At 42.5% G+C, this 27,560-nt stretch overlaps 1 protein-coding gene across 2 annotated transcripts in view; it reads left to right on the plus strand.

Annotated features, from left to right (window-relative positions):
• The window catches only part of EGFLAM (EGF like, fibronectin type III and laminin G domains), a 122,938-nt gene that overhangs the window by 85,888 nt on the left and 9,490 nt on the right, over positions 1-27,560 (plus strand). Inside the window, exons 14-22 of one of the 2 annotated variants that reach the window (XM_007065732.4) lie at positions 5,307-5,432; positions 6,036-6,279; positions 9,714-9,825; positions 11,970-12,086; positions 16,434-16,614; positions 18,620-18,643; positions 23,320-23,398; positions 25,331-25,474; positions 27,330-27,413. In XM_007065732.4, the coding sequence (XP_007065794.2) occupies positions 5,307-5,432; positions 6,036-6,279; positions 9,714-9,825; positions 11,970-12,086; positions 16,434-16,614; positions 18,620-18,643; positions 23,320-23,398; positions 25,331-25,474; positions 27,330-27,413 (1,111 nt within the window). The remainder of the gene's footprint in view (positions 1-5,306; positions 5,433-6,035; positions 6,280-9,713; positions 9,826-11,969; positions 12,087-16,433; positions 16,615-18,619; positions 18,644-23,319; positions 23,399-25,330; positions 25,475-27,329; positions 27,414-27,560) is intronic. The other variant, XM_007065733.4, reaches the window with a different exon arrangement.

The following is a 27,560-nucleotide window of genomic DNA, read 5'->3' on the forward strand; positions in this document are numbered from 1 at the left end:
GTTAGGTCTGTATATTTTGTATAGTGTTTCTCTAGACTCTGTAAAGGATTTTGAGTTTGTATTTCAAACACTCAGTGAAGACAAGCTCTCAACAAAGCATGCTGACTGTTGGCCTGGGTGCATCATTAGTAATTGCCCCAGGGAAAGTTTCCATGGGTGAATTTCAGATCCATGACAGAATTTCTTGGCATGATAAAGGACTCTTCTCCCCAAATGAGGACCCAGTACACTAGCCCAGCAGTTCTCAAACTGGGGTGAGCAGACCCCTGGGGGTCCGCAAGGGTACTCCAGGGGGTCCATGAATCATGTCCAGCTCCAGGGGGTCTGCTAGTCATGTCCGGGGCTGCCGGCCCCTCTGATCAACTCCTTGCCCTCCCTCCCAGTGCCTCCTGCACACCACGGAACAGCTGTTCAGCGGGTGCAGGAGGTGCTGGGAGGGGCGGGGAGGAGCAGGGATGGGGCGCACTTGGGGGAGGGGGCGGAAAGGGTCGGGGAAGAGGAGGGGCAGGGGTGGAGCGGGGCCAGGGAGAGGTGGGGTGGGGTGGAACCTTGGGGAAAGGTGTGGAGTGGGGGCAGGGCCTGGGGCTGAGCGGGGGTGGAGCATCCCCTGGGAAAATTACCAGAGATCACCCCCAATTCCAATAAGGATTCTGATAGGATTCAGTGCTTCAAATCCCACCAAGGGGTTCTTCTGTTATCACAAATTCATAACAGCTTTTTGCTCAGAACAAGAACCCTTATGCACAGGTTAGCTTTTCCTTTATGCAGACTGCATCCTTGATTTGCAGAGACCATGAATAGGTTATCAACCAGACAATAGTTATATCTTCAGGGCATAGCTGCAAAAGATTGGGTGCAGAGGTGGGAATCTGTATTCCCCTCTTCCCCATGTACTTCCTAGGGAAACAATATATCTTTGTCCCAAAGTTCCTTCTCGTGTGTCACATTGTTTAAAATAGTCCTTTGATGCTCATAACACTTACATAGGTGTTACACATCTTCCATCTAGAGAACTTACATACATTATAATATGAAGATATACACCTCTACCCAATATAACGTGACCCGATATAACATGGGTTCGCATAAAACGCTCTGAGCAGCATGTTAAGGGTCCTGGGACACGGCTGGGGCCGGGGCAAGGAAAGCGGAGCAGGCTGGGGCCACGTTGCTCCACTTCCCGCCGCTGGTGAGTTCGGGGGGAAATGCGGTGAGATTTTTTGTCTCCCACGGACCATGTTATATCAGGGTAGAGGTGTACCTATCTCATAGAACTGGAAGGGACCTTGAAAGGTCATTGAGTTGAGTCCAGTCCAGACCCCTGCCTTCACAGCCGGACCAAGTACCATCCCTTATTTTTGCCCCAGATCCCTAAATGGCCCCCTCAAGGACTGAACTCACAATCCTGGGTTTAGCAGGCCATTGCTCAAACCACTAAGCTATCCCTTCCCCACAATGATACATCAATTTTGCCTTTATAATACAATGGACACCAAAGCTATGTAAATCTAATTCAGTAAAGTCTCCCAAAAATATTGCATGAAATTGACATGTCTGTAACACTTACAATCTGAACAGAACGATTGATTTGCCCAAGGTCACACAGTGAGTCAGTGGCAAAAGCAGGAATAGAACCCATACGTCCTGACTGTCCTGTGCTTTAGGCACGAAGTCATCTTTCTTCTCTTTTGTAGTTTTGCAATCAAAATCCCAGTAGGGCAGTGATCAGTGTGCAACTTACTAACAACTGCTCTGTATTCTCTGGATAAGATGACCAGACTCTGTGCTGTATAAGAAAGGAACAGAGTGACCCAGGAACCGGACACTGAAAAAAATAAGGTTTTGGAAGCAGAGAGAGTAATTTCATGATAGAGTGAGAATCTATGGAAAACAGCTTAAAACCTTTCTAAGGTTCCCTGATCCCTAATCTCTATTGCCTCTTGGGTCCCAGCTAGTCATTCCCAGCCATGTGCCCTCCACACACTGTTGCATTAACAATCAACATCAACTAAAATAAATGCTGGATTTTTCCATGTGTGACCTGAAGCCGAAAGATAGAACCATACTGTGTGTTACATTGCTCCTCGCAATTGCAGAGCTTGCTGTGTACCATGTACCATGGAAGCTTTGCAAACAGTATAGAAAATGACTTAAAACTGTACATAATATAAACTGGAATTAGCAATTCAAGTCTATTAGCTTTTCTGGTAACTGACCTTCCATTCTATTCTGCTTATATTGGGTATAAATCAAGGACCACAAAATGGAAAAAAAGAAAAGAGAGGCCTGTCCTGTGTATAAATCAGTCCTACTGGTGAGATTATGAATCTCACATAGAACTGTAAATCAAAGTGCTGGCAAAGGAGGAAGGGCAAACACCTTTAGTACTGCATATTCCTGCTGAAGCTCCTTTCTTTCTCTTCTGCCACTATGAGGGCCCCATGCCTGGGACTTCATGTAGGCATGAGATGCAGGAGGTGAAGGTTGACTTTTCAGTGTACTCATCAATGCTGAACTGAAAAATGGAATACCTCAATGTCACTTGGGGCGGGGGGTTGTTTGGACAGCAGGATCATAGAACCATAGGGTTAGAAGGTACCACAAGGGTCATCTAGTCTAACCCCCAGCCAAGATGCAGGATTTGTGGATGGTCTCCTTAGAAACTGAGAATGCGCTGGCTGGAACAGAAGCAGTCTCTTCACCTTAATCACTGAGAACGTGTCAGTCTGGAACTTCTACCATTAATTTAAAAAAATGTATTGTCCTTTATCTCAAAGATTTTGCTTAAATTTTCTGCTCATGAAAGTGCAAAACTAATAGCAATGACCACCACTACAGTAAATATAGTACAGATGGGTGTTGTGTTGTGTAGGTTTCTACTTACGTCTCTGCCCATATGTCTCTCTGGTAACCTGCAGCACCCTCCTAATACAGTACTGGTGCTCTCCTCCCAAGGAGGGATTTCCAGAAGCACTTTCCAGGGCCAGTCCCACAGATGTCAAAGCCAGTCATTTAAATGTAGTCCTCTGTTAATAATTCATGAAAGCACAGATTCATTAGTGTATTGTTGAAATAGGGACGGGACCGTACTGGCCATATTTAGTTTGGCTCTTTGTGTTGAGGCCTTAAATATTCCATGGTGATAATGATGTTGATCAGTTGATCAGTGAACAGATGGGATAGGAAGAGGTCATCAGTTGCTGACATCTGTTTTGAGAGGTCTGTTTATTAGATTATTGGATTTTTTCTTTATGAAGCTTGGTAAGTGAATTCAGTCGATCTGGCCTTTCTTGCCTCGGTGTGCTGCTGGACTTCTTTTTTTCACTCCTTTGGATTTATCACAAGCTGCTGTTTGTATTGTGGTAGAGCATAAGGGTCCCTATCGGGAACAGGCCCCAATGTGTAAGCACAAAAAGATGGTCCCTGCCCCGTAGAGCTGACAATCTGGGCAGCTCGTGAAGGTTGGTATAAATTGTCACACAACTTGTCCCTCTTTAGCAACATGAGGGTGATGGGTTAGATTCTGCTGGCATAACTCAGGGCCCCCGGTAATGCAAAGTCCCCTGGGAGCAGTACCCAGAAGAATCTGGCCAGGGCAGCCAAAGGAGAAAGCAGTGGAACTTTCATTCCCTAGTGTGGCCTCCAGTCACAGTTTCAATGTTCTCCTGCCCCAGTGGAAGCCATGAGGGGAAGGAAGCAGTGCGTATGCTGTCTGGGACAGTCTCATGTAGGAGGGAGGCAATGCAGACTCTGCTCACTGTCTGCATGGGAGAATTACCCAGAGGCACAGCAGGCCTTCATAAAACCTGATGTTTTACTAGCAGTTTCCCCGAGGTCACAAACTCATAGAGAGCTGACATGTAATTTGGAATTCCCCCTGGGTGGAATCCTTTGGATGAAACGTTTTGAAATCAATGCGAACTTTACCATTGATTTCACTGGGGCCAGGATTTCATCCCGTCTCAGAAATATGTTCGTCTGAAAAACATCTGCATCCAGGTGCACAGATCACTGAGCCTTGGTCCGCACTACAAACTGATGTCGGTATAACTATGTTGCTCAAGGGTGTGGAAAATCCAGACCCCTGAGTGAAACAATTGTATTGTCCTAACCCCCAGTGCAGTAAGCGTAGACAAGCCTTGAGAGTGAACACTCTGGAAGCGCTACACTGCTACATCATGTGTATTTGCAGATGACGTCATAGTCTATTAGAAAACTCATAGCCTTATGATTAAGGAAAAAAAGTAGACTTTGGCAGTTAGAGAATCATACTGGAACCCATGACTTCTGGGTTCCATCTGTGACTTTGCCATTCACTGGTTGCCTCAGTTTCCCCATTTATAAAATAGGCCTTGTACTATTCACTTCCGTCATAGTGCTGCTGTGATTATTAGTGATAAGTGGGGTGAGAGCCTCAAAGTATAGGTGCTCTGTGTGTGCAAGTGTTGTTTAAACCCACAATAGTGGATTATATTCAGATGAAAAACAGTACTGCAGGATCCCCACTCCTATCCAGCCCCCACTTTATTCCTGTAGACTAGGGGGGAAATGATTTAAATAAACAATAATACAATTTAAAATAAAGAAAAATATCTGAGTTAACTGGTACTTCATACACTTTTGACTATTAAACACATGTATCACTGACTGAGAAGGAAATACAAAAAAATCCGTCCTTCTATGACAGTTTTGATATTGTTACCTCAGGGCACCTTTCTGTGCTGTAGACATCATATGCCAGCGTGGTGGAAATGGTGATTAGAAAGCCCATATGTTGGTAATATGGATCCCCTGCAGTGCAGACAGAACAGTTAACAACTACATGCTGGTTAATAAGCTTAGATGGTGCTGCTTAATACATTCAGCGCTTACCATACTGTCCCCAAACTTTGAATGAACAAAGCAGCACTTAAGATAATTGAGGTTAAACAAATCAGCATGTTTGTAATGTAAACAATCGGGTGGCACATGGAGGTTCTGAAATACACATTCGTGAGAACAACAAAGATGCTACTGAAGGTAGGCAAAACCCACTCATCTGGCAAATGGTTATACTGTAAAAAATATCTTGTGAGTTATTTGGTTAGTTCTCGTTTCTACCATTTTTAAAGCATCTTTTGATGCAGTGTAAAATCAATGCTGAAATCAAGCACTTACCCTAAAATCTGCTTTGTAGTTTTGCACACTGAGAGAGAATTCTGTTTACTTGAGAAAGCAAATTGCATTTGTTTGTAACAACAAGCAAGCAGCCTGCTAAATCCTCTTGGATTAACTGGTATGGTATGACATTCTGGCTCTGAGTTTAGGTGAATGCAGCAGTGGAATCTGCGATGAGGCTTCCTGTATTAACAGCGGCACCTGCACTGCAAGCCAAGCTGATTCATACGTGTGCCTTTGCCCTCTTGGATTTAAAGGTCGGCATTGTGAAGAAGGTGAGAGGACACCAGATGTGTTTTATTTCTGACTTACGTGTTAGTCTGTGTTCAATACACTTTCTCAATAGGATAAGATCACTTTGGATGTCATTGAACTGTCAGAAAACAGCCCTGATTTGTTCCTTCTCCTAAAAAGCACAGGCATATGCTGATAAGATGGTGATAGATGCCTTGTGTGCATGTTATGTTGTTTATTTTTATGGGCTAGAGTGCATCTTGCATGGATAAGCCGGTGAGACTCCACGCTCCCTTTGGCGTGGATAGGGGAACGGTTGCAGTCCTTGTGCACTTCAGAGCACGGGGACCACTCCTTCTTCACACTGCCTGCTGGGAAAGCCATTCTAAGGGCTTGGGAGAAAACAGGGCCGTGTTCCTGATGTTTCTCTATGCCTGACCAATAGAGCTAGGCTGTCTGAGGAAGGAAGTTCAGCAGCATGTTTATCCTGTGTGCCTGAGAGCTGCAGAAGGAATGGCAGGGCTTCTAGTGTGACAGTAGATTTAAATGCATAATGAAGAAAGCTGTCTGAAATTCGTTAGGGAGTTAGTCAATTTCTTACCTTAGAGCCCAAGCTGACCTACTTGTTTTTTCTGGAATTCCAGCATTTATCCTGGCCATACCTCAGTTCAATGAGTCGTTGAGGTCATTTGCTACAACATCCTGGCCTTTGGAACCACAGAACTACCTTTCATTCATGGAGTTTGAGATGACATTTCATCCAGATTCAGAGCATGGGGTCCTCTTGTACAGCTATGACACAGACAGCAAGGACTTCCTGTCTATTAACATGGTGGGCAGCTATGTGGAGTTCAGGTTTGATTGTGGTTCAGGAACAGCCATTATCAGGTAAATATTAGTTGTAATTGTTTTTCAAACAATGCCACGATGAAGATATGGGAAAGGAATAGCCATGTTGGAGAGGCTACTGGTTTGTATAGTTATTTATTCACTCTCCAACAAAATCCAGTGACGGGTACTTCTAGAGAAGGCATAGAAGCCGTGTGTCTAACTGCAATACTATAACACGGGTATTTTTTCTTGTCCGGTGGTCTGAAGCTGACATAAGCATTGATAGCATTTATCATTTCATCCTACCCTGCAACTGCAGGTGTTATTCTTACCCATGTAGGGAAAATACTTTGAAAATATTCACCTCCTTGCCTCACTAATATTATCACAAGAAATTAAAGAATAATATATAATGAAACTAGATATTTTACAGTCATCTTTAACAATAGCCTAATATGTGGCAATAATGTATGCAAAGATGTGAGTAACATAGTATATTGCCTGTGGCCATTATATATTGTATGTTTCCTGTGTTCATAAGAAATGATGGTCATACTGGAGGCTGTGAAATATACTGATTTTTACTCTGGGAGGGCCTGAGTACATACATTCAGACACATATTGAAAGAAATTATGATTTTTCCCCAAATACCATTTTTACTGCTTAAAAATACTTTAGGCCAAATTCTAACTCAGATAGATGGATGCACTTCCCATCAGGAGTTGTACATGTGTATATGAGAGTGGAATTCGTTTTTTTACATTTAAAAAAAACAGAGAGGGAGAAAGAAACTAATATTTGGATTTCAAATAGATTGAGGAAAAATACAAGTTGTTATTGATTGCTGAAAAAAGGAAAATTGGTCAACCTGATGGTAAGCTTACTTGAAAACAATCAAAGCTATGCACTCGTACCATACAGAGTACTAACAAAGAGTAATAACATACAAATAACTGTGTTAAAAGGTTTGCAGGTTACAAAGTGAAGCACTCAAAGTAGGAATTTAGGTTGTCCATGCTACCTTAGTTCTGCTACCTTGTGTGTATGCAGTTTTAATAGTCTTTGATTATATGATCACCTGTTACTTTTTTTTCCAAGGGATTCCTCCCTCATTCAGTGCACAGAATGGACAGGACATAGGGAACAGGCAGCTGTTCAATCAACATGATTACTGATGATGAGTTAAACATGATTTATTCAGTGAGCACACCATCCAAAGCCTGTAACAAATATAGAATTACTCATTTCATCACGGTACTTCCTTGAGCACTCATCATTATAGTATCTGAGTGCCGCACAAACAATGAATATCTCTCCAACACAAAGTAGGAGAGCATTAGTATCTCAATTATACAGATTCGCTATACAACCTTGATGGATGGGGATCAAGAATCAAGTCCTGTGAAAAATATAGCATGTGATCATGTAATTAAAGACTGTATCATAAATGCACGTGTGCAAGTGTTAGAGCATCTAAAAAAATGGTTTCAAGAATCTTTTATAATGGCAAGTGTTAGGCAAACTACATGTAGGAATCGCTGGCAGTTCTTCATGCAATACTTAAGTCTTGGATAGCACTATTCTTCCATAGATCTCAAAGATGAGGTAAGCAGCATTATACCTATTTTGCTGATGGTGAAATAGGCTCACAGAGTTCATAGGTGACTTGCGCAAAGTCACACATGCAGTCAGTGCCAAAGCTGGGAATATGACTCACGTCTCCTGGCTACCTTGGCCATTGCACCATGCTGAAATGAGCTGGATGTGAATGTTATCAGTATAACTAAGGATAGATGAGCTCGTTGCCACTTTGATGATGAGAGTTTAAACATTAATCTTGAAGGTGACTGAGTTTTGTGCTTGCTTAGGTAACATGGTGAGCAAAGAAGCAGAATGCAGGCACATAGCAATAGAAGCTGTAAAAGGAGGAGACAAAAAAATTGAATAGACGATTAGGTACAGGCTACCACTGTGACAGCCTATCCTGTACCAGGATCCACTGTGCCCATGAGACTTCACGTGGGCACAGACATTCCTGGATCTTAATGCAAGATCAGGAACCTAGAAATGAGGGGAAGTGAGTCTATCCCTAGCACATAGCCAAGGATTCAATATAACTAGAAAAACAATTTAAAAAACCAACTCATCCTTGAGGAAAAAAGGGTTTAAATTGTATTAAAAAGGGTTGACAAACTTGTACTAGTTTTGCAAACCCTGTGAATCCAAAAAATAAACTTACAGTTCTGAAAATCTCAAGCTCTGCAAGGTTCACCCATCCCTAATTAAAATTACAGTTTACAAAAGCAGGAGGGTTGGCATGATGATAACTTGTTCTGCAAAGGACAGAGAATATATGTATTGCATCTTATTAAGTAGTCAGACTCATCTGGTTTCTTTATTACATATTGATTTATCCAAGGCATTAAACCCTATTACCCAGTGATTTATCCAATGTGATTAAACCCTAATTGTCACTAAACAAGAAAAAGACAAAGAATGAATGACATTGCTTGGTGATGCTTTTTGGAGGGTTTGGTGTCAGAAGAAGATTGGCAGAAATGCGTACAAAAGGCTTTGAGATATGATTTGGATTTGAACTGCTTTAACCTAAAGTAGTAAAAATGACATTTCAAAATAAAGGGAATGTCTATAGGACTTCATTAATTGTAACATCTGTGGGGACGTGGTTTCTATCCACTCTGCAGACTGTTTTTCTGTCCCAGATTAGTGCTGGGTTAATAAAGATTATCTGAACAGTTTTAAAATGTTTCCTGCGAGACTGGTGGTCACTTGGCATAACAATTGGAGATTATGGTTCTTATTCAGAATCTCATTACACAATTAGGATCATATTTTGGTAACAGCCCATAATGTACAACATTCAGTTTATTTAAAAAAAAAAAAAAGGATCACTGGGATGGCCTGCATCAAAAGAGCTTATCCGAATTGAATGGATAAGCAAACACAAAATGTTTCTGTCTCATAAGGAGACAAAGGCTTTGGGGAACTTCTGCCTTAGGTAAATTTCTGTAACGCCAGCTTCAGTCATTGGGAGTTAGGGGATGTATAGCTGAGACTTTTTCCTCATGTATTTAAATCTAAATAACTGCAAAAATTGAATAGAAATTTTAGCTCTCAGATAGTTAAATATTCACTGGTTGCTTAAAGTGGTTTCTTTTACAAATAAAACTAAAATGCTTTTAGTTTAATATGGGAACATTGACACATATTCCTTCACTGCCAGTGTTTAGAAATGGTGCCTTCTGTTGCGCCTCATATACATCGAGCTTTTGTGCAGTCATATTTTTCCCCTTTCTTTTATTTAGTGCTAATAGGTAAAGATACTCAGTAATTTGTTTCTGTTGAAGGAAGGGTCATGGACATTATCTTCAAAAGGCTAGTTGGTAAAGAAAAATGTTTGAAAGTATCAAAAAAATGCAGGTATAGACTTCTTATGGGTTTTTATGTTTGTGGTTTTTGGTTTAAACAGGAGTGAAGAACCTGTCGTTCTGGGCCAGTGGCATGAACTCAGAGTGTCTCGCACGGCGAAGAATGGTATTTTGCAGGTTGATAAACAAAAGCCAGTGGAAGGAATGGCAGAGGTAAGAAGCATATAATGTATATTCTCATATATAAAGCAATTTGTTCATAAAATGACCTAACTTCTCATCTAAACATTAACAAAAATGAGATCTTCAGATAAGCCACAGTCCCTGATCTCTGAAGCCTATAAGAGTTTATTGAAGCACATATATGGGGCAGCCTCTTCTTTAGCTTTGAGTTGGGAAGGAGAGGAGCCCAGGACATAACTGGCAGCACCTCTCTTCTGCCTTGACCCAGGTGTTTGTGCTTTGACCTACATTTCTTGTTTCATACATGAGGTTCATTTCTTCCTCTTCTTCAATTTATCGGTCATAGTTGTACCTATTACAAAACACCAGCATGTGCATTTTTCGACCACTAGCACCTCTAAGCACAAGAGTTAGAATTTACAGTCAGAAAAGCTTTTTCTCCAAATAAACTGAGACTCAAGCAGGTTGAAAAATGGCTTGTTTATTTTCTTCATGCAGAAATATTCGACTTTTCATTGAAAATCTGAAAACCCAAGTTTTCAGCAGAAAAGTCTTCAGCTTTTCAGGCAAACTAGCATTTTTATATGGAAAGCAGACACTTTTCATGCAAAATTTCATTTAATTGGAAATCCAGTTTTCCCTCAACAGGTTCAATGGAAATTTTTTTTTACCAGTCTATTGTGTTTTAGTTAAATAATCAGCTTAATTATTATTTATTTATTAAAGATTGTTAGTTAAAAATTTGTACAGCACAATACAGAAATAAAGGCTATTGTTACCAAGCTGAGTTGGAGACTGGAGAAGTGGCTGCAGCTTGATTTATCCCTAACTAATTTCCAAAAACTCTCCTCCTTATATACTTGTTCAAGAGAAAAAGTAATTCCTTTCCCATAACTGATTTATCTGAGGCATTCCTTTTATGGTATTTCAGCATACCTAATCAATGAGCTAAATATATCTGTAATTTATTTGTCTTTTTATGGCATTTTAGCTTATTTTATCAATAAGCTAAAGACGTTTCTAACTACATCCTTATTAAAGGAAACACCTGTGGCAACAAGTAATTCCTAATAAGCTAAAAACATCTTTCAGTGAGTAACATATTGTATGGAATATTGAAGACATTTGTAATAACAAGTATCCCTCATTAATCAATCACAAGTTGTCTTTTCCTGGGTATTTGGACACATTCTCAACAGGTCAGGGTAAAAATATTACATACTTTCCCTTATTTGGTCACACTCTAAAGTTCAACCAAACATCCAAAGTCCCTAGAATCATAGACACAAAGCTCTAGAATTATAGATACAAAGCACTTTGGTTCATGCGCAAAGGATCATAGCATTTTATATATAAATATAGGAATACAAAGAATCATGGGTAATCTGGTTCATCTGCTATCAAGCCCTAGATGAGATTCCTTCAACAATCTGGTCCATAATGAACAAAGGAGAAGAAGGTTTCTGTTTTTTTCTCTCTAGCTGAGCATTGTGCTGCAGCTGTAGAGAGCGGTTGGCTTTGAAGCTACCAACAAAGAACTCCTGCAGAACTAGAATTACATATTTATTATGTCCTTACCTTTAGAGTCTTTCCAATTCATACAAAAACGTTAACCAGAACTCCAGTGTAGTCTGAGTGACTGCGTCAGCTTCCAGCACCCAGTTCAGACACATGATATTTCTTCTTTTTATCTGTTTCCCGTATTACAGGTTTGCTTTTTCAAATACTGCAAGCGTTTGACTCTTCTCTGTTTAGTATTGATTTTAACTCTGAGGGCCTGGTTCTGATTTCACTGCTACCAGTATCACACCAGTTTGACTTCAGTGGAGTTATTCCCACTTCACACAAATGTGATCAAGAGATCAGAATTAGAACTGGGTAAAAAAAGGAAAGAGAAGAAATTAAATACCATTTTAAAGTCTCCCCCCCCCCCACATTTGAAACATTTGAAATTTTCCAGACAGCTCTAAATAGAATCAGGCCCAGCCACTTAGTACAGGATCCACATTGTCCCTTCCACGTTAGCATGAAGTGTAAGGCTATGTTGCATACCATACAGAAATACTGTGACACCCAGGGCTCTCACCCTTCTAAAAATATAAAGCAAGCTAGCCTGAAAATGCAAGCATGGTTGTAGCTGATCTAACAAAAATGGATTCTGACTTTTGTGACAGGGAGCTTTCACGCAGATTAAGTGCAACACTGACATATTCATCGGTGGAGTCCCTAATTACGATAACCTGAAGAAGAACTCTGGGATACTGAAGCCTTTCAGTGGAAGTATTCAGAAGGTACTTGTTTTGAAATAAACTAACTCTGTGCATTCACTTCATATCTTCGTATCCCTGACACTTGGACATCGAGGGTGAAATCCTGGCCCTACTGAAGTTAATGGCAAAACTCCTGATAGGCCAAGATTTCATCCCTAGACCTCAGCAACCCTTCACAAGATGCTTGATTTCTCCTTTCTTAAAAATACATTTAACAATCAAGAACACCATGTTCTTCCTAATGCTATTGACAAATTACTGGTAAGTGTTGTTGCTGTTTTTCGATTTACCTTCCATGCTGTACTGATCAGTGAACCACAGACATGCTGGGTCAAAGTCAGAGTTGATGTGTGAAGTTGTCAAAATTAGACCTGCTTAGACTCATTTACACCTATATGTAAATAAGTGAGCATAAGGGGAGTCTAAAGAATGCTCAGTGATGGACAAAGTATAGACAGATAAATGGTTGGCATAACTTACACGCTAGTGACCCAGAAGAAAGTGCAAGTCAAAGTAGGGTGAAGACTAACATAGCGTAGTGTAATGTAACTTACACACTCTTACAGCCTTCCATTAGTTGCTTTTCTTGCTACCCTCCTTTCTTGTGGCCTCTTAACGCGTGAGCTACACCAACCTACTCACCCTTTCCTCAGTTAGTGGTCAAAATTCAGAAGTGATGTTTAATGGAATCAGGTGTAAGCAGACTAAATTGGTATAATATACACAATGAGGGGCCAGAAGAAAATATAAATTACTCCAGCACTGGTTTCCTCTAGAGTTCTTTAGAATAACTTAGCTACACTCTGAATGTAGCCCAGAATCCTGAGAGTTAAATCTGAGTAACTCCATAGAATTAAATAACAAATCAATGAAGCCCATAGTAAATGGATTAAAAACTGGTTAATTGATAGATCCTGAAAAAGTGATTGTAAATGGAGATTTGTCATACAATAGGGGTGTTTTTAATGCCACTACTCTTCAATATCTTTATTGATATGGAAAAGGATACAAAATCATTGCTAGCAAAATTTGCAGTTGACACAAAAATTGATGGAGAGGTAAATAATGATGAGGACATGTCATTATAGAGTCCTATTTTGATTACTTGGTAAGATGAGCTTGTTAGAACAAGGTGCATTTTCATAGAGCCAAACGCAAGGCCATACATCTAGGGGCAAAGAATGTGGGTCACTCTTACAAGATGGGGGACTATATCTTGGAATGCAGTGACACTGAAAAGGACTTAAAGGTAATGGGAAATAATTGACTGAGCACATGGGTAGTGGGTATCATGGACTTGGGGAGGCTGTGCCTCCCCAAACAGCCTGATGTGGCTCCACCCACGCTCCGCCCCTAAGCCCCTTCCTGCAGTTACTTCCTGGTTCCCGCTCTTCCGTAGCACAGGCTGGCCAGGGCTGGGGTGACTAGCGTGCCGCCAGGACTCAGGGCAGGTGGTGCCGGGGCCACAGCACCCACCTGGCGCTCGGGGCGCTGGAACTGTGCCACCTGGTGCTCTGGGACTGGGGTTGGAGGCCCACCCAGAGCTCCAGGGCTCGGTGCACTGCAGCCACACCGCCCAGAGCTCCGGGACTGGGGGCGCTGTGGCCATACTGCCCAGAGCTCTGGGGCAGGGGAGCTCTGGGGTTGGGGTTGGGAGCCTGCTTGGAGCTCCAGGGCTGGGGGCACTCAGGCGGCCCAGGGCTGGATAACTGGGACCACATGGGAGTGCTCTGGGCAGAAGAGGAGAGTGAGGCATGGGGCCTCAGGCAGAAGGGGAGGGGCCGGGAGCTAGGCTTTCCCAATGGCCAGTTCACCGTCCACCCATGAGCACAAACTCCCAATGCACTGCTACAGTTAAGAGGGCAAACACAAATTCTTGGATGCATAAGCTGATGAACATCAAATAGAAGTAGGGAGGTTTTATTACTTCTGTGTATGGCATTAGTGAGACTCTTAATGGAATACTGTGTCCAGTAGTGGTGTCAACACCTAACACAAGATGTTGAAGAATTGAAAGCCATTCAGAAAAGAGCTTACAAGAATGATCTGAGTCTTTGAAAATGTGTTTTATAGTGAGAGACTTAAGAAACTCAATCTATTTTGCTTATCCAAGAGAAGGTTAAGTGGTGACTTGATCACAATCTACAAATATGTATATGGGGAAGAAATTTCTGACAGTAGATGCTCTTCAACGAAGCAGCAAAAGGCATAATGAGGATCAGTGTGTGGAAGTGGAAGATAGACAAATTCAGATTAAAATATAAGATGCACATTTTTAAGTGAGGATAATTAACCATTGGAACAACTTACTTAGAGATGGTGGATTCTCCACCACTTTCAGTCAAAACTGGATATCTTTCTAAAAGGTATACTATAATTCAAACAAAAATTATGGGCTTGATGCAGAAATTATTGGTGACGTTCTGTGGCCTGTGTTATGGAGGGGTCAGATCAGATGATAATACCGGTCCCTTTTGGGGTTCAAATCTGTGAAACTATTAATGTAAATGGATTTTTGCCATATTTACACTGATGTAACCAAGATCAGAATATGGCACCTTGTGTATAACTTGGTTATATATTAAATGAGGTTGTACAAAATGCAATATTTTTTCTTAGAGAGCTCAAAATGTGGACATGTTTTGGAAGAATCCTATAGTTTCACAGATATCTTCAATTTTAAGAAGTAACAAATTGGACCTTTTGCCCATTGCTAGTTGTGAGTTCTCCAGGCAAACATACTAGCAGTAGACAGTGCTAGATACACTGCTCTGCATAACTTTCCTGTTAGGTTCTCCAAGATATGTCTGTGATGGGTAGGACCCCTTGGGGAAGCCACCAGATGTGCTGAGATACCACTGAGTCTATCTGTTCTTCCAGCATGGGCCTCCTTTAACCTGTCTTGCTGAGCCAGGCTCTTAAAATGTCCTCTAACACATGCACAGGCAGGGCCACATCCAGCTGCAGATCAGCTCTGGGAAGACTCAGCTTAAGGGACTTGCTTCAGTACTCAGATATCCACCGCCCTTGGAGTACAGACCCAAAGATATACTATGAAATTCGCCCCCTCCCTCAATGTGGAGAGAGGTGTGCACCCTCCCCCCCCCCCCCCCCCGGTAGAAATAACAAAAACGGGGTTATATTGTAAACCAGAAATAAATGTATTAACTATAACAGGTCTATTTTAAGTAGTTAAGGAGGTAGCAGACAGAACAAGGCAGATTACTAAGAAAATAAAACAGAGCACGCAAACTAAGCTTAATACACTAAAGAAACTGGTTACATGTAAGTTCTCACCCTAAATGTGGTTCTAATAATCTTCTTCACAGGCCAGATGCCCTTCCAGCCTGGGTCCAGTTCTTTCCCCCCTGTTCAGTCTTAGTTGTTTCCAGCAGTCATCTGGGGTGGGGTAGCAAGGGAGAACTCACGACCTGGATTACCTAAATTCCCACCCTTAAATAGGATTTGCATAAGGCGGGAGTGCTTTGTTTCCTAGTTTGACCCCCCTCTAGTTTCTCGTGGAAAAGTAGATAATTCAAGATGGGTTCCAGTGTCAGGTGACATGGTCACCTGCCTCTGTAGGGCCCCTGTAGCCATTCTACATCGGCTGACCCACAGATTCACAGGAAGACTAAGCTCTTTTACAGTCCATTGTCTCTTGCTGATGGGCCATCAGCCCTGTTGGGCTTTTTCATTGTTTTACCTTAAGTGTTAGCAGGGAGCGTCACCCAAAGTAACATTGTTGAAATATAGCTACATAGTCAATATTCCTAATTGCAGATACAGAAATGATACATGCCTGGCTATAGGCTAATCACATTCAGTAAATCATAACCTTTCCAATGAGATCTCACATGAGCCATCTTGAATAAAGTATATCTCAGTTATGTCATATTCATATCATAAGCATATTTTCATAAAAAAATATGGAATGACACATCACAATGTCCTTCTACAATAGGATGAAATTGACTTCTTCAGCAAAGCTCATATAGTATTTTATTTCTGGTGTACAGCTGAGCTACAAAACAATGCACCAAAATTCAGACATAAGGCTTGTAAATATCAGGCAGCTTTTATCTGATTGGGTTCTTAAGTTGTTTTGTGTTTCAAGGAAAAACAAAAGAAAGTGTATTTCCCCCACCTCAGGATAAACAGCTAAATGTTTTGGAAGGCTAAGCTCTGAAAACTCATTGATGACAATAAACAGATGTTAGATCAGGTTTTGAAAACAATGCTTTTCTCTGGAGCCATTCAGGGAAGTCCTAATGCTAAGTATTGAGTAATAAAGCAAAAAATGTGTTCCTGAAGGGGTAGCATCTGAATTTGGAGATTTCTGCATTGTTTTCTCTTCTCTTTTAACCCAAGATTATATTGAATGACCGGACGATTGATGTGAAGCAGGATTTCACTTCTGGAGTCAACGTAGAGAACGCTGTCCATCCCTGTGTGAATTCTCCATGTGCTAATGGGGGAAACTGCATGCCCAAAAAGGACAGTTATGAATGCGATTGCCCTTTGGGCTTTGATGGCCAGCACTGCCAAAAAGGTAACAATGAAGTTTTTTTCAAACTTTAAATATAGAATTCTTCCAAAAATAATGGAGAGATTTTGCACATCTTTCAGAATAGAAACCAGAGGGGCTTGCACTTTTTCTGCATTACTGCACATTCCACTTACCCGTAGCAGCATCCATTCTGTCATTTAGGAACATGATAATTGCTATCTCAGAACAGAGCAATGATCCAGAGATGGTACCAGGGCCTCTGGTCACCCACAGTAGCCAGTGCTGAATGCTTCAGAGAATGCCATAAAACTCCCTAATTATGCAGCCCTATCTGAAGGGGGAATTCCAGCCTCTCTCCTCCACCTGGTGATTATCTTACACCCTGAATCATGAGGATTGATAGCTTTTGTAATTTTATCCTCGCTATGTTAACAACAAATGCTGTTCTTATTCACATCAAGGTCTAATCCCTTTTTTAGCCTCTGACTACCCTGTAATTTCACAGTAGGTGCAATTTCTACCTCAGCAAAACATTGGAGACCACCAAGGAATTCTTTCCAAAACAAAGAGTTTTGTTCTCCTCTACTCAAAGAGACAATAGTGTATTTCAAACCAGTAGGTTTATGAAAGGGAGTTAAGATTGCATAAACATGGAAAACATGCACACAGTGTTATTCCTGCATAAGCTTTCATGAGCTACAGCTGAAGTGAGATGTAGCTCACGAAAGCTTATGCTCAAATAAATTGGTTAGTCTCTAAGGTGCCACAAGTCCTCCTTTTCTTTTTGCGAATACAGACTAACAAGGCTGCTACTCTGAAACCAGTGTTATTCCACTAGATGGGGTTGTTTCCCTTCTGTCAAGTATTATCTTGGGAGACTCACTAGGGAAATGATTGTGCTACACCAGCATGCTAATTTAGAAGGACATTAAAATTTCACTCTTTAATTATCACAGACAGTTTTTCAAATGAAAAGTACGTGTTTCGGTTAAGTCATGATGAAAAAATAAGCTTTTCTTCTCAAAAAAAGAAATTTAGCACAACAAATACATTTTATTAAAAATAAAAAAAATGCAAAAATGCCCTACATTGATAATATTGTGTTTTAACTAAAGATGGAGCATCATTAATTCCAGAGTCTTTGGTTTGTCATTTTATTGTCTAGGTATTTACAGGGTGCTAGTGGAGAAGCCTTACATACACAGCTATGTGTACTGCTGTACTTACATCTACAGCATGAGTTAAGGGCCAGTTAATGAATTAGAGATAGTCTTGTCAACTTCCTTCCAATGCCCTGAACATTGTTTCACAAACATACTAGATTAAAATTCAAATTTGTTTTAACCAAATTTCTGTGGCGACATTTTAAGAGCACTTCTCAGATCAAGAGGTGATTATGTTAAAAAGCACCTTTTCCAATTAGACTTAGGCTTGTCAGTTTTTAAGTCACTTTTGAAAATAGGACTTAGGGACCCTAAGTCACACACAGCACCTTTGAACATTTAACCAAGGTGATATAAGTGCGAGTACATAAGACACATACTTTGATGTCTTAACTGGATGAGGAGTCAATAGTTTTCTGCTGAAATCATTGTTGTATGTTTTCTGTATAAACTGTGATGAGTGGTCATGGTAATTAATATTTAATAGTTAAGAAGTACCGAAAAAGCTAACCACTCGTTTTCCCTTTGTGTGAAATTCAACCTTGTGCTGAAGTCTGCGCATGTCTGATACATCACTTAAGACCTCAAAATAATATTTGATGTGTCCCTCTGCAGAGGGATGAATTTCACCATTTGTGCATTTTAAGTAGATAAAACTAAATTATTGCCTAAAGACAATAGAAAGAGGGTGCCCTACCTTCTAAGATTGTTCCTCTCATCATACCACCACTTTATGTAGAGATACACTGCAAAAATGAAGCAGGGAAAGCTCAGTGAAGGAAAGACCTGCTTAAAACAGGGCAGACTATTGAAATCGAGATTTTAAAACCATTGAAAAATAAAATCTGCATGTTCTTGTTTTGTTTTACGCTGACGCGCTGCAGAGTGTGGGAATTACTGCTTTAACAGTAAGTACTGCAAATGGTGTGAAAACTGCTCTGTCTCTGCATGCCTGTGCCTACTCTGTCAAGGTGATAGCTGGATTTACACTGCAGTCTGCATGCAAGCCAAAAATATCCGATGAAGTGGGCTGTAGCTCATGAAAGCTTATGCTCAAATAAATTTGTTAGTCTCTAAGATGCCACACATCCTCCTGTTCTTTTTTCGAGGTTATACAGTAATTCTCCAGCACCTCGTCGTGTTAGTGTTTTTAAATGTGACTTCAGAACTCATTGAGAGTGCCACGCTGACCATGCTAGAGACAGAAGCAAAGTCCCTGTATTCCAGAAAAAAAGGGTCTGCACCAGCTGACAGAGCGCTTTGTGGAATCCTGCACTGCTGCTCCCTGTGTGTCTCAACCCAACCCTGGAGGGTTCTCAGGAGTCAGAGGGAAAGCCCAAATCAACAGACACTTAATTGTTGCAATGCCTTGTATTACAGTGCCTAACTTTTAGATGCCTACCTATCCAGTGGAGTCCACAAACTCTGAGTTAGGCTCCTAGGCTCTCTGTTCAGTGAATGGGGAAAGATAGGCCCCTGAGGATAAGATCCACAAAAGCTAGCATGCCAGGCAGACAGATGCATAAACTAGCCAGTGGGAGATACTGAGGCGAGTGATGTATCCTAAGTCTCACCCCTCTCAAGGAGTTAGGCGCCTAAGTCCAGGCTGGAGGGAGGTGCTATTTCTGCTTGGGGTCCAAGGCCAGGAGCCCGTCTCCTGGAGTCAGGCATCTAAGCTGTTTCTAGCCAGTATGGTGGAGTACACCTAACTCCACACACGACAGCCGGGGGCAAGGGGTTATACAACCCCTGTATGACCTTTAGCCCAGTGGTTAAAGCACTCACCCTGGATGTGGAAGACTCCAGTTCAATTCCCACCTCTCCCTGATGAGGCGAAGGGATTTGGATGTGGGTTTCTCAACTTCAGTCAGTATAACCATTGGGCTATAGAGTCAGTCTCTCTCTGGCCCAATGCACATTTTATTATTTATCTATAGTGGGACAGCTTCAACAAGAGAGATGGAGAGAGACCCACATCAGAATATCCCAGAGTCCAGCAGTTAGGGCACCAAGGGGGGTTAGGCACCTCCAGGGTTACGTAGCAGTTTAACAGGGGTTTTGAGGATCTCCATCATGACTAAATTTTGGACTTGGGTGTCTAACTCGCGCTTTAGTTGCTTTAGTCCTTCTGTGTAGTTCAGTGCTCACCATGGCCATTCAGGCCATCCTCTGCCATGATTGTTATCTAGGATTTCAGTTAGAGAAGTGGTTTGGGCACCTGTCTGTTGGGAAACCATTTAGATGGTGACATGTTTTGGTTACTGCTAGCCTAGATAGAATTCAGACTGACAATCCAGCTCAGTCAGAGTCATAGCAAAGGAAGAGCATACCAAGGACTCAGCACTAATAAAGACAAAGGGCTAGATTGTGTCTCTTTGGGTATGTCTACGCTGCAATTAGACACCCTTTGCTGGCCCATGCCAGCTGACTCAAGCTCGCGGGGCTCAGGCTAAGGGGCTGTTTAATTGCAGTGTAGACATTTGGGCTTGGGCTGCAGCCAAGCTATGGGACCCTCCCAGCTCACAGAGTCCTAAAGCCCAGGTTCCAGCCTGAGCCCCAATATCTACCTTAAAAAGAAAAGGAGTACTTGTGGCACCTTAGAGACTAACCAATTTATTTGAGCATAAGCTTTCGTGAGCTACAGCTCACTTCATCGGATGCATATGCATCTGATGAAGTGGGCTGTAGCTCACGAAAGCTTATGCTCAGATAAATTGGTTAGTCTCTAAGGTGCCACAAGTACTCCTTTTCTTTTTGCGAATACAGACTAACATGGCTGTTACCTTGAAAAATATCTACCATGCAATTAAACAGCCCCGAGCCCTGTGAGCCTAAGTCAGATTGCACAGGGCAGCCATGGGCTTTTAATTGCAGCGTAGACATACCCTTAGGCATTGCTCTGAGTAGGAAGTGAAACTGCTCAGGTCTGTTCCAGCAAGGGCAATACATGGTGCACAAATGGGCCCACCCCTTTGAGCCTCTAGGCAGCAAGGACTCTGCCATCCCCAGTCTGTGTGCAGCAGGAGGAGGTTCCTTGAATCCTTGCACTATCTTGCTCACCCACACTAGGGTCAGAGACCATCTGGCCTACAGCTTTTCCATTTATGCAGTGACTGCCAGGCCCAATTATAATACAGTTTCTTTTGAAACCTGAGACAGATTTCAGTCTTTCAGTAGTGTTGCACAACACATTGTTTCCTCTTCAGACATATTGGGCAGTTTTCCTAATTTCCTTACTGATGCAAAAGCCATATGTTACCTTCTGAAATTCCCAGTTTGCCCTTATTGCTGCTGGTGGCTTTCAGTGTGCACAAATTACGACAACTTTGTATTAACGGTAGTGACTAGAAGCCCCAAGCAATAGTGCGACCCCATTGTGCTAGGCACTGTACAAACACAAGTGAGAGACAATCCCTGTACTGAGAAGCTTGTAATTTAAATAGCCAGGGCATATAAATTGTAGCAGCAGAGGCTTCAGCATTCAAACAGAAGATTGAAAACTGGGTCACGGAGGGATTAAGGCCCTAATCCTGCAAAGATTTATGCTCCTGCTTAATTTTAAATGGATTAGGACCTAAGGGACTTGATCAAGATCACATAGGAAGTCTGTGGCAGAGTTGGGAATTTAATCCAGATCTCCTGTCTCCCAGTCTAGTAATTTAACCATAAATCTCCATCTGAATAGTGCTCATTTTAATGTTGATGTGCTATAGAAATGGGAGGGGGGGTTGAGTGGGGGCATTATCCTAGAGTAGCTTTTTCAGCCACCTAAAAATTGTTTCAATTAATAAAATTTTCAATTTTAAAAATATTGTAATTGCTTCCATCAGTGAAATAAAAGAACTGAGGTTTTTACTGCTCATTCTGCCAAACTCTTTCCGCACTTGTCGTTTGAATGGAACATACACTTATAGCAAAGCATTTGAAAAGTTCATTAAAACCTTCTGGAGAAGGAGGAATTGATACTAACTGCTAGCAGATGGATGAAATGAATTCAGCTATTTTATGAATCCATAAACTGTATTATTAAGGAAATGATCAATTGTGTGAGCACTGCAGCAAATTGCAGGACATTCACACAAAAATTGCGGCCACAGCAGAACCTTGCTCAACTGTATGCTCTGTAAGCTGAATGCTCAAACTCAGTCACTCTTCTATTGGCTTCAGTGTGAGTATATTGTCCAGAATATTGCAAAAGAGCTCTTTTCCCCAAACAAGGGGAAATGACTAGTCCAAACCAACAGCTATGTATATTGTTCGCTTTCCCTTATTTATGGACCACTAGATATTGCAATAATCACAGCCTAGAAAGAAGTAGGATGTTACGTAAATCTCAGGATAGAAATTTAGTAGTGAAAACAGAGCAGAAAAGCATGTCTCGCTCTTATGGGAGCAGATGTGAATTAGCAAACATTGCCAGTCATTAGCCATTTTTGTTCTTAGGCAGATGTGGGCAGGCTTGATCTGCCTTCCAAGCCTACTGTGAAACTTCCTGAGAGGCTCCTAAAGCCTCTTGCCACTTGAAAGGATAGAGAGTGGTAGAGCTAGTCTTGGAACCATTGAAATTATCAGCCAGCTTCTTTGTTGCCTTCAGTGAGGCTAGGCTAATTTACACCAGCTGAGTTTCTGGTCCACTGCCCAAGAGCAAGGGCTTCTACCTACAATGCCTCCCAGAGCATTTGGAACCACACTTGCAACAGCAGTCTCCTGCTCTTCCCCTGCCGTTATCTGTACTGGGAGTTGCCAAGGAAGCATAGGTGCTGACTCCATGGGTGCTCCGGGGCTGGAGCACCCACCAGCAGCCCTGTGGACCAGTGACTCCCCCCTTGCCCCCCACAGCGCCTCGCGTCCACCGGCGGCCCTGCCAATCAGCTCCTCCCCCACCCTCCCAGCACTTCCCACCTGCCACGATCAGCTGTTCAGCGGCTTGGGGGAAGGTTGAACCACAAATTTCTGCTGAATGGTTATCTGGGCTCAGAGAGGGGTAGGAGGAGGAGTCTGTAAACACTGGGTAAAACAGACAAAAATAGATGTTAGGACCATTTTACCTCTTACTAGGGTGACCAGACAGCAAATGTGAAAAATCGGGACAGGGGGTGGAGGGTAATAGGAGCCTATATAAGAAAAAGACCCCAAAATTGGGACTAGCCCTATAAAATTGGGCCATCTGGTCACCCGACCTCTTACTGTCTCCATTTTTCAGCTAGGAACTACTTTCCACAGTGGGAGGATAAATTGAATATGAAAAGAAAGCCACAGGCAGAGAGAATAGGGCTGGGTGTGGGCATGGACAAGATTTCTTGACTTTTTCCCCACCCTTGGGTGTGGGCATGGACAAGATTTCTTGACTTTTTCCCCACCCTTGGGTGTGGGCATGGACAAAGATTTCTTGACTTTTTCCCCACCCTTGGGTGCAAAACAGCTCAGCTATTTTGCTCAGCAGTTTATCTGTGCTGTCAGCTTGGCTTAGTGTCAGTGAGTAGTTGCTGTAAATGGCGTAAAGAAACTGAATCAGTGAAGCAGTCAATTCACTGTATTTTCCTGCCACTAGCTGATAGTCTTTGATTTTCTTTCATTTTTCCAGCCGTTACAGAAGCCATTGAAATCCCACAGTTCATTGGCCGTAGTTACCTCACATATGATAACCCGGATATCCTCAAAAGGTAATTCACCGACCCTGACCCTAAATGATTCTGCTTTTCCTTTACCATTAAACTATAAAAGATGTTGTGTAAGTAGGTCCTATTGTACCATCAGTTAGTCCTGCTAAGCCATGGTTGCCACATGGAATATGTTTCTTAATGTTAGAAAAACAAACTTTTTATCATAGTTATATCCCCACATCACTAGCATCTGAGCACCTCTCAGTCTTTATTGTGTTTATCCTCTTAACATCTCCATGAGGTAGAGTAGTGCTGTTCTCCCTGTTTTACAGATGAGAACCTAAGAGACAGAGCATTAGGTTCATAAACGGACTTACGCGCCTAACTGCCCCTTTAGGTACCTAAATCCCAGAATCTGGTCCAACTGGGATTCACAAAGTCCCCAATAAGCTGCCCCTGAACCATGTAGTGCCTAAACTTGCTTAACGTCTAAGTTTTTGCAGTAAAAATTCCATAGGCACCTATATTTCTACTTCTGAATATGCATCCTGCCGCCCCAGGCCAGGTGTCCAAGCCCTAGAGCAGTACGCGAAGTGAGAGAAGAGAGCTAATGCTCTGCCTAACTCTCCTGCAGGGCATGCTGGGGTAAGCGTGCTCAGAGCTTGCCTACCAGATCAGGCCTATATAGGCAAAACAAATTTGGAATCTCTTTGATATGCCATCACCAAGGATCTAGTGCTGTTACCCTTCCCTCCCTCCCCGCCTCTGTATTTATAATCATTCCTCATCCAGTCATTGCTGAGCATTGGGCCTGATCCCATCAACACTTGGAACTGGCACTACAGCTCTGACACTGATGGCAATAGGTGCACAACTAGAATTTTCCTAAGGTGGGGGCCCAGCCCATGTATGACCTCGCTGAGCCCTCTCCTCCCCTTCTGAAGCAGCTCTGGAAGCAGCAGAGTTGGAGGAGACAGCATGAGGAGATGGCAGCACGGGGCTCTGGGATGTGGGGAGCCACAGCCAAGAGGCCCAGGAGAAGCATCCACTCCTGCTCCAGGCCATGGTGATCACTGACCGCTTCAATCACTCTCACCTGGGCCAGTCATGGGAGATGGGATTGAAGCTGTCAGTGACCAGCATGGCCTGAACTGGGGAGCGGTGGTATCTCCTCCTGGAGCTCTGGCCGGGTGTGATTTCGGGGGTGGGGGGGGAGTCAGCAAGCAGCACCCCCACACACACACACACACACCTTCCCGAGCTGCAATCACTGGTAGTGCAATGGCCCAATCATAGCTGTCCTGTGCAGGCTTGGCACTGTGAAGTATCCTGGGGTGGTGCTTGGGGGGCGGGATATCCACTTGACGCACCAGCTGCAGCCCATCCTCTGTGCTCAGGTCTTTTCCCTGGGCGGGAAAGTGCCCCCCTGGCTGTACCTAATGGCCCCCTGGGTCTGGCCTCGGTTCGCTGCTTCCCAGAATTCTGGAGAGACCAGAACTGCCTGGGATTATGGCCGGGGGGAGTTTCCACCCCCCCACACCCCGCACCTTCCTGGATGGGACTACTTGCAGCAGCAAGCACTTCCTGGTAACGTTTATGGGCCTGTAGTCTGTATGTTCTCTGGGGCTGACCGCATTTATTACATGCCAAATAAAATAGCACCACACATTGGCAGTCACCCTCGCTATACCCAAAGCCTGTACTAAATTGCAGGGCTGTGATAGCTCCTGCCAGTACATTTCATAGAACCAAGGATTCCAACACTGCAGTAGCATTTCTAGGAATTTTGCACTGAGAAGGGGAAGTTTAACTGTGATCAGAGTAAAATATGTATTATGGTATCAAATCATACCTTGCTGAGTGTTAGAGTACCCAGCCTATGGGTCCCTAAACAGCCTTGTGTTGAGGGGTACATTGGTAAAGTTCAAAAGGGAAAAAAAAACCCCATCTCATAACTTTCCTGTGTGATTATTTTTTCTCCCAATCAAACAGAGTATCAGGATCACGATCAAACGTGTTCATGAGGTTTAAGACTACCCTGAAGGATGGTCTGCTGATGTGGAGGGGAGACAGTCCCATGCACCCTAATAGTGATTTCATTTCTTTAGGTCTTCAAGAAGGAGCATTAGTATTCAGGTAATCTCTAACTGGTTTAATTATTTACACAGTGTGCACAAATCACCACGCTGTACAGTAATGTTATTACCTTTCAACATGGAGCAAGGACCCCTGGGATTATAACTTCATGGTCTTGTGCACTGATAGAGTTTAAATTTGTTTGGTCCCTTGGACAGGTGCCTGTATGTTTCAAATGCACCCTGCTACTTGGTTTTACATTTTTTTCCCCCTGTGTCAAGCACCAAATTGTTTTCAAATTCAAATATTCTTACTGCCAAAAAACAAAATCTAAAACCTGGGCACATCAGACAACACGCACAAAGTCATGTGCTCTCAGAGGAATTTTTTTTTTATTTTAAGTGCTCAGATAGCTTTTGAGTGGCTTATCTCAGAGTGCTCTGGTGGGATATTGATTGGTGGAAGCCATGTCTTTCTGTGTTAGAATTTATTTTCAGATTAAGTAAGGCAAACAATGAACTAGAGCAGGTCATCTTTAAACATTATTATAGCTGTTCACGCTGTTCACAAATGGAAAAGCTTTTTAAACCAATTAATTGATGATAGTCTAATGCCAAGATACATTATTAACGTTTTGGCTTTTTCTGGTTGTGGCTGAATCTCATAAATACAAATACTAAGTTTCCCATTCCAAAGCTTATCTTGTAATGGTTGCTATAAAGGTATTTTCATGTGGTTTCCTGTGGTTAACCTTGCAAAAATCTTAGCTGTCTCAGTGTATGCGAAACAGGGAACTGAAACAGTAGATGAAATAGTTCACGGGTTTTATAGTTTTCATTAGGACAGCCAGTACTTCCAAATAATTACATGTTCTTTGGAGCAAGGACTGAACCCAGATCTCCCATATCCCAAATGAGTGTTCTAACCTCTGAGTCAGTCTTTCTCTTTCTTTGGCCTGATTAATAGTTCACTATTTATACAGACCAAAACAGTTTCAGCAGGAGATAGTGAAAGCAACCCACCTCAGACTGTGCAATAGTCTGTTGTATGCTGTGTAGTTGTAGCTCTGTTGGGCCCAGGATATTAGAGACAAGGTGGATGAGGTAATCTCTTTTATTGGACCAGCTTCTGTTGGTGAGAAAGCTTGACTCTCTCACGAACAGAAGTTCGTCCAATGAAAGAATCCTCACACACCTTGTCTCTCCAGTAGGCTGCTGGCTAGCACGCTCACTTGGGATGTGGAAGACCTGGGTCCGTGCTCCAGAACAGGCATGTGGTATTACTATACCAGCAGAAAAACTCCTCCTGTCAGCATATGCTGCACCTACCGGGCTCTGTCATTGTAGCTGTATTGGCAGAGCCTGCGTACTGTAGACTGACCCAGAGACAGAGACATTGAAACGGAGGAGTTCTTGGTTTTGTGCTCGGAGCACTGGACCATGCCCCTTGCTAACATCATACAGCTCATGTTCCCCCTAACACAAATGATCCTTTTGTGAATTTCAGGTTATTTGTTTTATTCGCTCCTATAATGTGGCCCTATTAAGCCAAAAGATTTGTGGGTTACTCATCTTTTTAGCTTCTGTTTCTATGAAAAACCACCATACAGGAGCCCTCAATGTTATGGCTGATCTCACTTGCTGGCCTAGCATTGCTGTGGAAGCAGCACCCTCTGCCTTTGGAGAGTAAAGAAGTGGCACATGTCACCTTGCAGCCCCCTCCATCCAATAAAGGTGCAGCACTGATAGCCTTCAAAGGGAGTCCCAGCCCTTCCCCAAGGATGCTGGCTGCAAGGTGTAGCTTAGGTGGTCAAATCAAAGCTGGGGCCAAGGGGTGAGGCTCCCTGGACAGTGTGTTGGGGACTCAGGGTCCCATAAGGGAGGTAAACAACATCTATTTGTTTTTAACATTTTAGCTACAATCTGGGCAGCGGCATTGCTTCTATAATGGTGAATGGCTCTTTCAATGATGGCAGGTGGCACAGAGTAAAGGCAGTTCGGTAAGTCCAGCTTCATGTTATCAACAGTCTCATTTATTTAGGAACCATTTTGGAGATTGCACCAGAGAAGTGCCCTGATAAGAAACTTAAAACAGAAGAAAACTGTAAGGGCCAGATCCCCAGGCGGTGCAAAGGCTTGCAGCTCCA

This window comes from Chelonia mydas, chromosome 5 (assembly GCF_015237465.2).
Source record: "Chelonia mydas isolate rCheMyd1 chromosome 5, rCheMyd1.pri.v2, whole genome shotgun sequence".
Classification (NCBI taxonomy): Eukaryota; Metazoa; Chordata; order Testudines; family Cheloniidae; genus Chelonia; species Chelonia mydas.